The sequence below is a fragment of the Ovis aries genome, chromosome 19, assembly GCF_016772045.2.
Source record: "Ovis aries strain OAR_USU_Benz2616 breed Rambouillet chromosome 19, ARS-UI_Ramb_v3.0, whole genome shotgun sequence".
NCBI classification, from domain to species: Eukaryota; Metazoa; Chordata; class Mammalia; order Artiodactyla; family Bovidae; genus Ovis; species Ovis aries.
The window spans coordinates 38768247-38782855 of record NC_056072.1 but is presented as its reverse complement, the minus strand read 5'-3'; the positions used below and the strand labels follow the sequence as shown (position 1 = coordinate 38782855).

The window sequence follows — 14609 nt, the reverse complement described above, 5'->3', positions numbered from 1 at the left end:
TCTCTTCTTTACACAGCTATGTGTAAGCCTCCTCAGATTAAAGATTTACCAGAACCAATATAAGCATTCTCCTTGACTTGATCATAAAAACTGAAAAATACATGGAGGGGTAACTTCTTTATCATATGACTTCATGTTACTCAATTCTAGGTCTTCCTAACACCTAACATGATCTCTGTTATCAGCAGAGTAAGAGTGCCACCCTTCAAGAAGCACTGCCTTTGAAGATCTAAACAGACATTTCTATGTCTAAATAGACATTTTAGTAAAACATACAGATGGCTAGAAAGCACATGAACAGATGCTTAACACCACTAATTAATAGAGAACAGCAAATCAAAACTAAAGTATGGTATCACCTCATACCAGTCAGAGTGGCCATCATAAAAAAATCTACAAATAACAAATGCTAGAGAGGGTGTGGAGAAAAGGGAAGCTTCCTTCACTATTGGTGGGAATGTAAATTGGTAAGAGCCACTATAGAGAACAGTAGAGAAGTTCCTTAAAAAACTAAAAACAGAACTATCATAAAATTCAGCAATCCTGCTCTGGGGGATATAGCTGGAGAAAACACTAACTTGAAAAGATATATGCACCCCAGTGTTCACAACAGCAGTATTTACAAAAGCCAAGACATGGAAGCAACCTGTCCATTAACAACTGAATGGACAAAGAAGTGGTATATAACTCAGCCATAAAAAAGAATGAAATAATGCTGTTTGCAGCAACATGATGGACCTAGAGATATTCATACTTGGTGAAGTAAAATCAGAGACAGGAAAATAGATCCCATATGATATCACTACATGTGGAATCTAAAATATGACATAGATGAGCTTATCCACAAAACAGAAACAGACTCACAGACTGAGAAAACAAACTTGCAATTACCAAAAGGGAAGGCTGGGGAGGGAAAAATCAGGAGTTTTGTTTCAGTAGAGACAAATTATTATATATAAAATAGATGACCAACAAGGACCTACTGTATAGCATGGGAAGCTATACTCAGTACTTTGAAATGAGCTAGAATTGAAGGGAATATTAAAAAGTATATGTAACCTAGTTACTTTGTTGTACGCCAGAAACTAACACAACACTGTAAATCCACTATATTTCAATAAAAAGTAAAAAAGAAGAAAAACACTGCCTTATGGTAAGAAAATCCCTCTGCTCTATTTCACAGGAGGTGGGCAAATATATCTGAGTTCTTGAAACCACAGTCTTTGCCTCTCCATTTCCACGCCTTCCTGAGAAGCTCATTGAAAAGTGGGATTTCAGTGACTCCTGCCTCAGCCCCCTCATCAGTTTCCTACCAAAGCAGAAACGGTATGTTGCAAATGAAGGCAATGTTTTTTAAAGTAAGTATATCTCTTGAAAAATCTGATTGTATATTTTGGCTTCCTACTTCAAAAACCCAGGAGAGGAGGACAACAGAATTGAGAGGATATATGGTCTGCTTCAGAATAACCCACATGTAGCCAAGAGACTGATACAGTGAAAGATGAGAAGGGGTACACATACACACTCACACACATTTTTTCCAACCACACAATGTACCTCACTCATGAATACAGCATTCTTATAACAGGCACCTAATTCAAAATGACCACCTGGGGGCAGAGCTCTGGTTATAACAGAAGATGCAACCTTGATGAAGGAGGTGAGAGCTTGAACCCTCCACTGCTAGGTTTGAACAATACAGAGCAGCATTTTCAGTGGATGCTGCTACTGCTGCTAAGTCGCTTCAGTCGTGTCTGACTCTGTGTGACCCCATAGACGGCAGCCCACCAGGTTCCCCCATCCCTGGGATTCTCCAGGCAAGAACATCGGAATGGGTTGCCATTTCCTTCTCCAATGCATGAAAGTGAAAAGTCAAAGTGAAGTCGCTCAGTCGTGTCCGACCCTCAGCGACCCCATGGACTGCAGCCTTCCAGGCTCCTCCATCCATGGGATTTTCCAGGCAAGAGTAGTGGAGTGGGGTGCCATTGCCTGTTCCCAATGGATGCTAATAGGGGTTAATTGAATATCATTTGGGAAACTCATGGATCAACAAAAAACAAGGTTTATTTTTCTTTGGTAAATCTTCAAAGCCTTTAAAGTGCCAATATGCACTGAATAATTCAGAAAGAAATGTAATGCCTTGCATTTCCCAAAGTCAACTTGAACATGATACCACTCTCCCGTCTTTGTTTTTTTGGATTATTCTATACGTTAGAGTTTTAAAAAATATATTCTTGGATAAACTGGGTTATGCACTATACTCCTGAATTTCTGACTGTACTTGGAAAAAAAGAAAAAGCCAAATTCCTTATAGGCTAGGACGTGATAAGATATTAGAGTTCCAGCAAATGGGTAAAATACTTGGTAGCAGCAACAATAGAATTTATAAGTACTAAATGAAACAGGCTTCAATGGAATCCTGGTTTTAGAATGTGTCAATAAAGAATGGGCATCAGTTGGTTGTAGAATAGTCAGAGAAAAGAATCAGAAGATGAATAGGGCAGGAAAAGGGCTAAATTTGTCAGATGATGAAGTGGAGTTATTAGGGCAGATGAAAGATGACCCTCCACAGGGTACTTTTTGGGGTAATCAAAATCAAGTAGCAGAGATGAGAGTTAGAGATTAGTAATGGGAAAAACTGTGAGCAGAAGCAAGGAGGAAAGGAGAAGAAATACAAGCTTCAGAGAAAAGAAATGATGAAGAGGATTCTGAGTGAGTCCAAACGAGAGGGAAGAAGAAAATGCGCCTGTGTGAATGTGCACAGGCTCCTTCATCCTGCCGGGTGAAACTGGAGGCAGAGCAGCAGTTAGCAGTGAGCCATGATGAAGAAAAAGGGAGAGAGACGTGGGCAACAACTGTGGCTTTAGAAGGCAGCTGAGCAGAGCTTATAAGGAGATCTGACATAGGAAGGAGAAAGGGAGAGGCGGGAAGAAACATAAACTATGGTAGACCTCTTTGAGATACTCTAGAAATGGCAAACACAAGCCACTCGTACCTCTTTTTTCATATTGATCATGCTTTATTTTCCTCTGACTATAGATCTGGCTTCAGAACCCTCTCAAAATAGCACTCTAGTTAGCCACTACTGACTGATTTGACCTGATGCTAGTTATGGAAGCTGCGTTCTTATGGTATTAAAAAATAAAAAATACAAACAAGCCCTCTATGGGGTTCTGCTAATACCTACTCACTGACTGAAGAGTAATAAAGAAAAAACTTAACTTCTAGCTAGAAAAGCAAAATGCTTCAGTGTGAGATGTTTATTAATATGGACATAATAATCCACATATATGGAAGTCAGTAAATATATATGTGAAACAATATTTGTAATCTGAAACTCTGTTTTAAGCATTCATATGCACATGAAAATCAGCTCATCCTTCACCTTGGCAACTGAAACCTTTAAACCCCATAAACTGATATGAATTACATTTTGAGTTAAGTAGCTGGTATCAAACAACAGCATGTTCAAATAATCAGAGTCTTCTCCTTCCTTCCCTACATATGACACTATATCGGGCTCAACTTCGTAAAAGGTTAGCATGAACACCAAAGAAGTTTTTCTTCCCACCACATGACACATGTTTCAAAAACACATATAAATTATACAACACCCTAGCAGCACTGATTATGATCAGGCTATGGTGACAGCTGGGGGAAAATTGGGATTTTTATCAATGGTGATAAAAAAGAAACCGCATTCATTTTCAGTCTGAAACTAAATTTTTAAAAAGGGAGGAAGGATGGAGTGTGACAAGTTGCTTTGGTTCCAATTTCCTCCTCCACCCGATAGTTAATTTCACCCAGATCTGAGCATCTGAGGCCTTTGCGTATTCATACAAAGAACCACTTGAAGGCACACAATGCCCTCCGATTTTCCCTAGTCAGGGAAACATTCAGTGCTTTCTTTGAACTATTTTGTTTGAACATCTCAGTATGTTATTCATGTTCTGCCAAACAGCTCATAATGCTTTGAGGGAGGAGAGCTGCTGTTAGGGGTTATCCTTTTTATGACTTTATTCTGAATTAACAATAATAAAAAAGATGTTCATTATCCTAGGCTAGTTTAACTGAGATAGAAAAGGAAAGAGGCAGTGGGGAGAGAGGGAAGAGAACAGTGATCTCTCAAGAATTTTTTGCAGCCTGAGTGTCTATTGACCCAAATACATTCATCATCATAGCTCCCGGGAACCAATGCAATAGAATCCTAAGTGGCCTCCTACAGTGACTCCAGCCCTTTTCACTGCAGCCAGGGTAATCCTCTCAAAACACATGTCTAATCATACATGTCTATCCATCCTCTCTGTGGTCTAGTAAGGTTCTTTATGGTGTGGCCTCTTCCTGCCTCGTGGCAGATTATGTCATACCTTGTTCTCTGGACTCCACCCCCACTGGCCTTCTTTGAATGCTGCCATGCCACAGGGCCTCTGCTGACCACAGGGCCTTTGCACAAGCTGACTCTGCGTGGAATGCTCTTTCTACTCCCAACTCCTTTGCTCAGCTTTTATAATACTAGCCTAAATGTCTTATAACTTCTCAGGAAGGTCTGCTCTGAATCTGTCTCTATACACTGGTTCAGGTTCCCCTGATGTCTCCTCACAAAGCACTCCTTCTTTCTCAGTATTTGTATCTATTTGTAGCTATAAATTTGTGAGACTCTTTTTCCGCTCCCCCATTCAACTGAAAGCTCTGCTGGGCTATAACAAAGACTACTTTCCTCTCCACTGTGCAACCGTGCACTGCACACACACACACAGGGAGTCCTTAATAAATATGTGTTTACCTAACAAATTAATGGAATGTGCCTCATGTAATGTACTGCTTAGCTGATATATTCATAACTGTGGCACACAGAGAAAGATTTTGGAAAAAATGCTTATACTGTAAACCAAATATTATTTAGTAAATATCATTTAAAAAATTCTATCAAGCTCCCCTGCATATCCTGTTGAAACCAGCAGGTGATGACTAAACTCTGTCAGGTAAATGCATAAAATCTTCAGAAAGGAGACTGTATCTCATATTTCCTTCTGTTCTCTGCTCTGAAGAAATGGAACCCTTATTAAGGCTGCTAAGTGAAAATGCAGTCAAGTCATTCTGTCTGGAGAATAAACAAGGTGGATGTCACTGTACTCTTCTGGGGGAACCAAGCTTCAACTTGGGAGTTGGCCAAAATGATGCCAATGAGAAGAACCACCTGGAAGGTGAACCACGGAGAAACACAACTTACGTTGGTTTTGAAGCCTCGGCCTGGTCGGTCTGCAGTTTCTCTCCTCCTTCCACCTCCATCGTGCAATACACAATGCGATTTGGAGCCAAGGATTTGAGGCCTTGGACTTCCATGATCACCACCTGCAAACAGAGAGCACAGCAGAATTTACTGTCAAAGTCTATGGACAGCATCAGCCAGAGGAAAATAGATACATTAAGACCATATACACAAAACCCCAACAGGTATCTGAGAACTTCAATCAGGTGTCTACCAGCCATGTTGGGACATATCCAGCACAAAGATGCAATTCTTCATAGTGTAGCTTATTGCCTCCCAGACGGAAAGACAAGGTTCACTAACTTAGATGCACACAGGAACCAGATTAAGTGGAATGGGCTACATTTTTCTGTGTTAAAAACACATAAGATCTTGATTTTTCATTTCCACAGGAAATAGACTCTCCTTTCTTAAAAAAATATAGAGTCTAGCTTTTAACTCAGAACCTGCTGGAGACATAGACCAAGACATTCACTTTCCTCTTTACAAAAAGTAAGTGATAACACAAGTGCTAAGATAAAGGGCAAGTACCATTTGGCATGAGAGTCAGAGATGCAAAAGGGAGTGACGGGGACTGTGGCAAACTGGAGAGCTCCATTCAAAGGTGGCAACTGCTACTTTGCCACAGCCCCTGTTCCCTTGCTTTACTTCGGTCTAGAGGTAAATGGATCACCAAATACTCCAGCTTCTGCTACCAGAAAATGAAAACCTGAATCAGAGTCAAAGTTAGAAATCTGAACTTGAAATTTCGACAACAATTTTAAGACAGAGAAATAAAATAAATAAATTCTGTGCAGGCTAACATTGTAGAGTGGAAAAAAAAAAAAGCCTACAATTGTATACTCTCTGTCTAGACTGAGAAAAAGGCTGGGTTTGGATTGACCAAGTTATATTATTTACAGCTCCTGGCATTTCCCACCACTACCCTCCAACTCCATTCAATCACCTGCTATTTTCATATTTAGTGGTACACACTGCCACTCATCAGAGGGAAGGGAGCAGAGAAGAGAGGAAAAGACATGGATTTAAAAATCAGGAACAAATGACGTCAGAGATCGATAAAGACCAAGGGATATTAACAAATCACTGACCTGTACTCCAAAAGAGCTAATGGCATTACACACGGAGAAGGATTATGGATGTGCAAAAAATGCACACTTCTTTAACAGGCTCAGTTCAAAGAAGCCTACGACAATAGGGCCTGCACTGCCTCAGGATTCACAAGTCAATTTTCTGCATAATAGCCCAGGGATTCTCAAATTCAGTGTGAATCAGAATTGCCTGGAAGGATAAGCCAGACACTGCTGGGCTTCACCCACTTAGCTGCTGACAAGCAGGTCTTGGGTAGAGCCCAAGACCTCTCATTTGTAACTAGTTCCCTGGTGATGCAGATACTCATGCTGCAGATCCAGAAGCCAGTATACCACTCATCAGATACTGGGCAAATCTTGACCATCAAGTCACTCTACTTTTAAATCTCTTGAGCTTCAGTTTCCTCATCTGTAGAGTGGGGATAATGGTACAGGTTCTCTCTCTCTCTATGGCTACTGTGTGAGGATCTAATGAGATGATGCATGTAACTGAACATCTTTTCACTAGGTGGAAAGAACCATCAAATGAAAAAAATAAGAGGCTCTAGGGAAAGAACACAATTTTTGGAGTTTTAAAGATCTGAGTTCAAATCCTGAACCTGCATCTTCACCAGCTGTGTAATGATCTACAAGGTTCTTAACTACTCCAAGGCTTTGTTTCCATATCTGCAAATGCCTTGAAGGGTTGTTGTGAGGATTCACTGAGTGAATGATGGTGAAGGATTCTAGATACCTACTGGTTTTCATCAGAACACTTCTCCCCAACCACCACCTGCCCAAGGACACTCCCCTTGTGTTCCTGGACATCAGTTCTCCTGCTTCAGGGGACTGTTCTCTTCTGTCCCTTCCAGCCATGCAATTCTATAACTACACAAAATTTATCTAGTACGAGCCTGCGATTTCAAACCTAGTCTGCCCTGATGAGATGACAGTCCTCTCTCTCTCTGCCTCTTTTTAGCTCCCCTTCCTGTGTCCACCAAAACACATTCACAAACAGATACACAAGGCCTTCTCTTGCTGACTTAGAATGATGAGCAATCTAGCGTTCTAATTACAAAGTATTTGGGAAACCTAGGGCATTTCATTTTGTACTTGCACTTACAAGCTACAACCTGTTTGAATCATGTACACATGGGGGTACGGCTGGGGACTCATCCACATGGGTATTTTTGACAATCAGCTGTTTAATATTGAGCACTGATAAAGAATCAGAAAATTACAGACTTAAAAGCTTCATGAAGATCAATAAACCACTTTCCCCTCACCTTTTAGTAGAAAGACAAGAGGCAGTAGGGAATAAATTGCCACCTTTAATTGGCAATCATCAAATTCAAAGACACCTAAGAAAAAGCATTCAGTATCTCAGGTGGCAGTATTTAAAAAAAGAAGGGAGTCTGTGTGAAATTACACTGGTGATTTTTTCATGCACCAAGTGCTCTATATTTAACTGAAGACTGCCTCTTCCACTTGCAAGATACATGCTGAAAATACTGCAATGTGACTATCCCAATCTGAACTGAGCACAGTAAAACAAATTACCGGCAGTTCATTCACAGCAAGCCTCAATGATGTTCTAGAATGTTAATTTAATCTTTACAAATTTTAATTAAATCTACAGAAATTTGATCTAGTCTCTTAGTTTCCTATCTTGGATTATCATAAAATCCTTACAGAGTTTGAGCTTTCGTATTTTATGAATGGGTCTCCAACTTTGGAGTATGTAAGGAGTACCTGGATAGCTCCTTAAAACACACGTTCCAGGGCTATGCTCTGTGTGGAGATTTTATTCCTGTCAATTTTATTGAGTTTTATTATCTTTTACATATTATATAATTCACCATTTCAAGTGTACAATATGGTAATTTCAATAAATGTATTAGGTTGTACAACTATCATAACAAATCACTGCTTGGAACATTTTCCTCTCTCCCAGTGAGTTTCCTTATGATCATTTCTACCTCCTGTCCTCGGCAACACTAACCTACTTTCAGTTTCTGGATATGTGCCTTTTCTGGACATTTCATATCAATGGCATCAAATAATATGTGGACTCTTGCATCTGGCTTCTTTCACTAAGCAAAATGTTTTGGAGGTTTGTCTGTATTTTTAAAAATGTATCAGTAACTTATTATTTTTTAATTGGTGAAGAGCATTCATTTTTGTCTATTTATTCACCTGTTGATAGACATTTAGATTGTTTCCATTTTTTACTATACTGAATAATGCTGCTATAAACATTTGTAAGCAAGTCTTTGTGGAGACCATGTATTTTCATCTCTCTAGGGCAGATACCTAAGAGTGGAAATGTTGGATCACCTGGTAATTTTATGCTTGCCATTTTGAGAAACCACAAAGCTATTGTGGCCACACCATTTATAGTCTCCTCCTCTAGAGATTTGGGTCAATAATTCTGGGGGTGCTGGAATGTGCACACTGAACCAGTTTTTAATAATTCTGATGCAATTAGATCAGATCCACTCCTTACATTCCATGTATAATAAACAAACATGTGAGCCAAAGTGACAGAGAACTACTGACACGTTGAGACTTCTGCCATAATTCTGGCCCAAGGGGGTTCTTTCCTGGGGTGATGAGACAAACTAAACAAGGCTCCACTGCAACAAGGGCCTTTCTATGGAGAAGCCAATGGGAGAGGGAATTGGAGAGAAAACTGTCAACCTACCATGAAATGAAGCTAGATTGTTTGTTTTTTTTGAACATAGGTTACCAAAATGTTAAACTTTCTAAATTGTACAAGATATTTACAAAATCTTTCAGAACTGCTTTAAGACGGGCAAAGTAATTCAACATTAAATTTAGTAAGTGGTTCTTAAGATTGCATTTCCTAAGGAAAAGGATGGTTTCCTGGAGATGGGAAATTACTTGCTGATTAGCTGACCCATGCCTAGCAAGCTGTTATTTTAATAACTGCTCCTGGGGAGCAAAAAGGAGAATAAGCTGATTGTGATGCATCTAATCACCCCAGTCTGGCCTGCTCTGCCAGGAAGCTCTCAAGGATTTAGGGCTTTTTACCTCCAAGGAGAAAGACAGCACGACGTCTGATTTGGACAGCTGGTTCTCACTTTCCTCACCCATGTCAATGATGGAAGCATTGTGGCTGCGTTTGAGTTTCTGAAGCTTGAACTCGCCGCCTTTGGACACTGGCATGCTCTCCAAATTAGCCATGAGCAGGTTGACGGATGACTTCAGCTCCTCAATGTACATGTTTTCCATTTCTTTGGATACGAACTTGGGAAATTTGCGTTCCTTGTAAAGAAAAATAAAGGAATGAGCCATGGAGTAAATAAAGACTTGATTTACATAAAAGATTTTCATCTTTCAGCCCTGAGTTCTGATGACATCTACCACTAGTGAAATTTTCCCAGATACTGTGGCACATGCTAGAAAAATGTTCAGTCGAGTTGAGTAGACAGCTGCCTGCCTTCTAGTTATTTATCATCTCTAACAGGTAAGAAACACATAATATACAGTAAGAGAGAAATGTTTTATTATAGTTCTATCTTCTCCCCCCCCTAGTTATCTCCAGAATATTTGATTTATGGAATGAAAAATGGGGTGATGTTTTTTCAAATCTGGTTTCAAATTAAACAGTTTTTCTTTTTTTAGGAAAATGCAGTCAGTTGTTTTTAAGTTGAGGAGACAGAAAGACACCTTATTTCTGGATATCTATAGAGATTTTCTCACATGAATAATTCAAAAGGAGCTCATTTGAGATGTTTCAAATGTAGCCTGTGGCTATTTCTAAGAGGAATAGTTAACTGTTTTCAAGAAAAACTGAAAGAAAAATTAATGAAGTGATGAAAAACATGATTAAAATTCCTTAGAAAAGAAGACAAAACAACTCAGTATCAGAACTGAACTCTCTATTTTTGCTTTTTTTTTTTTTTTTTTGACCATCCCATGCAGAATGTGGGATCATTTAACCCACACTGTCTACAGAAGTGTGGAGTCAAAACCACTGGACCACTGGGAAATACCCCTATTTTTCCCTTTCTTAAGAGTTCGGTTGTAATGGCAACTTGCTTTAGCCAGGCTATGTGTTTCTTCACAGCTCTAAGTTGTCTAGATATCTTGAATGAGTACACTCTGGATTCTTTTCTCAAAGAATCAGCCCTCTGCAGTCCAGCTCCATAACTGAGCAGGTGAGGGGCAAGTCAAACCAGTTTGACGTCTTTTTTTTTGCAAGTGACAGAAAAATCCAATTTGAACTGACTTAAACAATAAAAGGAATGTATTGGTTTGAAAATGTCCTTTTAGGGTAGCACCAGCTTCCGACAAGGCTGGAATGAAGAGTCAGATAATATCATTATAACTAAGTTTTTCCTTGAAAACTGGGTTTGAGTTTCTCTGAGTTGGCTTCATGCTCAGTCTGGCTCCTCTTTATGTCATAAAAAGGTTGCTAAAGCCCTGTACTTCACAATACCACAGTACCCTATCTAAAGAAAGAGTGAACATCTCTCGTGATGCTCACAGATGATGGATTATCTTTATCTCAGAATTCTCAGAACTCTGATTGATGTGCATACCCTGAACCAGTTTCCATGGCCAGTGGTGGGTCATGTTGAATTGCTTAGACCTGAGTTGTGTTTCCCGTCTTTGTGGCTCAGGGTAGAACTCCACCTGGATCACAGGGAACACGGATTGGAAACATCAAGGTAGACGCTATGACGGAAGTAGATGAGAAGTGAAGTCTTCCTGAAAGATTCAGAGGTGGCTTTCCAGAGAAGGTGACCCTTGGGCTGAGTGTGATGGATGAGGATGAGTTTGACATTGGGTTGACGTGGCTAAGACAGGGCCACTTGTATTTGCTGATTTTCCATGAAAAATATAACAGGCAACCATAAATCCAAGAAGGTCTATATAAGCTGAACACGGTTGCAAATATTTCCCCATCTCTTTTTCAACATGGTGCTTCTTACAAGTGAAGAGAAGGATGAGGTAAGTTAATTTATGTTAAGGCTGCCAAGTAGCAAAGGTTACATAATAATAGCCTGAAGGCTGTTACAGTCATATATCTCCTTTCTCCTTATATTTGGGCCAGAACCTCATATCTGTATGGGATATTGGAGGAGCTGGGTAAGTGGTATCTTTAATTTGTACTAGAAGCAGCTGGCCCTGCAGTTGCCATGGAGATGGAGAGAAAAGCCATCCTGACTAGGAAGTGGGTTCTTTCCTGCCAATCAGCTTTACTATCAACTGTGATCCCTCATCACACACATCTTTGGGACTCACTGAAGGCCTTTTCATTTGAAAGGCCTTGAAACTCTGCCACAGTCTTGAAACTCTGGAAGAAAATTCAGTGGTTAAGACACCACCACTCTGGCCCAGAGGTGGCTTCCACCAAACTTTCTACAGCAGAATATTGGAAAAATCCAGAGTAATCACTCCTCCCTGAACTTGGACAGTTCCTAACAACAGCATAAAAACAGGCTCATAAAACTGAGGTCTGCAAGGGAAAACAAGGCCATTTCTCTGTTCTGAGTACTTAAGCCTTGAGACGCAATAGCATTCTGTCAATCTCGGCTGAGGTTCTAAAGTGGTGTCTTCAGCAGCACACCCATTATAAACACATTTCAAAGCTGAAGTTGTGCCAAAATAAGGAAAATGCAGTCGTCCATCTCAATTGCTACATTCCCAAGCATAAAAGTAAATCAGCCTTGACAAAAGGATTGCTTATTCATATTGCTTTATGAAAGACACAGCACGCGGGTGGAGAAAGTCTCCCACAGAAATTCTCTGCTGGTCATTCATTTTGGTTTTGGGATGATAACATTCCACAGTGGGGATGGCCTCCCAAGGACAATTCCTTCCAGAGTTACTGATGCTCGGCCACACTGAGTGATTTGGGGAATATCTTGAAAAACAGCATTTGAAAGTGCTAACAGCTCTCTCAGTCATTTGCTTTGCTTTTATGTCTCTTCATTTTCACTCATACCGAATGACATTGTAGGTGGTCAGAAGGAAGGCTGTTGGTACAAGGACACTCTCCAGATGAGGAGCTTGCCTACAGACATGCCAAGTCAGCACAATTTCTCAGACCCTTCCTGGGCTCCTAGCACCCGTGAGACAGTACGGCTATCACTAGGAATGAAAGACTCAGCTGAGAGGTAGGTGTCTGCCCAGGCACCATGAGACACACGTGGTGTGAGAAGCATGTGCAGGTACAAAGGGGCACCGAGGAGCCTTATCCAGTCCACACCAGTGAAACAGACTTGCCTTGAATCCTGGGCCTGCCATTCACTAGTTATGTGACTTTGAACAGATTTCTTCACCTGTCTGAATAATGGTGTTTATATCTGAAATGTGAATGACAAACCTTAAAAAGTTATTGTGAAGAGTAAGAGATAATAAACATTAATACTTTTTGACCACTGAGCATTCACAGACATACATATCTATGAATACACATATACTCAGCCCATATATATGTATATTTATGCACACACATATATGTATATGCATATATACATATATTCCTACACAGATATACATATCAAATTATATCAGGCACCATGCTACCTCTAGCACTCTAATAACAACAATAGCAATTGTAATAGTGGTGAACACAGAAAAGATCATGCTGCTAGGTGGCATTTACAGGTTACTGGGTATTAAGTTATATGCTCTACCTGCTTTAATCTTTCCACAACCCAGTGAGGCTGGTGCTGCTATTTATTCCCATTTTCTGGACAAAAATGAGATACAGAAGTTTTATCCATAATCAGCAGAACTGAGTTTGAAACCCAGGGCCCACACAACAGGGCTGGATTATCTGGCCCCAAGTGGCACCAGGGCTGAGGTGAAACCTTCAGGGCCTCTCAGCAGTGAGCACCCTCCACACACCTCGCTGTACAGCTCACAGTGCTCAGCCGAGCATGGGCCAGAGCCAAGTCCTCCACAGCAGTGGCCACCCCACCATCACCAGCCAGTGTGGCCTGTATGATGCTGGGAGATGGGTGAAAGTGTAGGGAGTGATGGGGGAAGGGTGAGTGTGTTAAATGAGAGAAAGGAGGTCTTGGTAGTAATGGTCAAAATCAGCATCACAGATACTAGAAGCATTTGGGGCACAGCTAGTACAGCTTCCTGGATTGGTTCTTTTACTCAAAGTGGTGCTTAAGTGGCTTCATTGAACTTCCTAGCTTTTATGAATTACATAGACTTACTTTCCCTTGAATGAACCTCCCTGGTATTTAGATTTTTCTTTGAAGTCAGATTCCCCTGGGTTCTTAGGGTTAGGGTTAGGGTTAGGGTCAGAGTCAGGGAGATGATCCCTACACACATTTTTCAGGAAAAAACTGAACTAAATTACTATATGCTTGGACACTGTGCTACTTTTTCACCTAGGATAGATGCCAGGTCCAAGAACATTCATTAAGGTGGAGGTGGTATCAGTCTCTGGAAGGAGAGGATCCACTCTGATTTGAGTTTTGGCAATGCCTGGAGCAGAACTTTTCCATCACAGAAATATCTGGATGCTCTTTCTCACATAGGCACATCATCATGTTTGCAATGGGACCACGGAATGAGATAGTCATTTTGCTCTGCAGAGAACAGGGTTTAAATGGCAACTCAACATTTAAATGATAGCTTGAAAAACCAATGGTATTTCACTCCCAGACCTCTGCCTCTAATACTGCAGAAGCTGTATTTGTCTTATATAATTAGCTCAAAAATTTTGGAATTTTACCCCAAAATGTGGCCAAAAGAACTGGCAAATATCACAGCAGCACTAATGCCACAAGCTGCCGGTGTAAGCTCCAATGTCAACTTCTAATCACATAATTTAAATAACTTAGACTTAATTCCTGGGTGAAATCTGGGGAAACTTTAATGTCAACATGAGAGGATTTGGGAAAATGTTTGAGCAGGGATTAAGAAGTCTTTCCTACCAGATTTTTAGAAATGCATTCAGGCCCCTTCATGGAGCTTTTAAGGCAGCGTGTCTGACGTTCACAGTGAGGGCTCACACAGCCGTCTGTCTGATGATTTGTTGGATGCTGGTGTAACTGAATTGACAGATTACACAGTAGGGCTGCGGATGGAGGAAAGCCACCTCACACTTGGCTCCTTTCTCTCTGAGGAAGAAAGGACAAACACCTGCCTTTTGTTTAATTGCATGAGAATGAGAATGCTGCTGGCAGAACTACCAAGGTCCCTACCACCTCTTTCCCAGATTCCAAGGTAATCAAAGTAGAAGGGATTCAGAATTCCAGGAGCCCATTCTGCCT

General features: G+C 40.6%; 1 protein-coding gene across 23 annotated transcripts in view; it reads right to left on the bottom strand.

Moving 5' to 3' along the window:
* The window catches only part of CADPS (calcium dependent secretion activator), a 478855-nt gene that overhangs the window by 240475 nt on the left and 223771 nt on the right, over positions 1 to 14609 (bottom strand). For all 23 annotated transcript variants that reach the window (XM_060402261.1, XM_060402259.1, XM_060402264.1 and 20 more), the window contains exons 5-6: positions 9394 to 9627; positions 5231 to 5352 (exon numbers count right to left, since the gene is read on the bottom strand). In XM_060402261.1, the coding sequence (XP_060258244.1) occupies positions 5231 to 5352; positions 9394 to 9627 (356 nt within the window). The remainder of the gene's footprint in view (positions 1 to 5230; positions 5353 to 9393; positions 9628 to 14609) is intronic.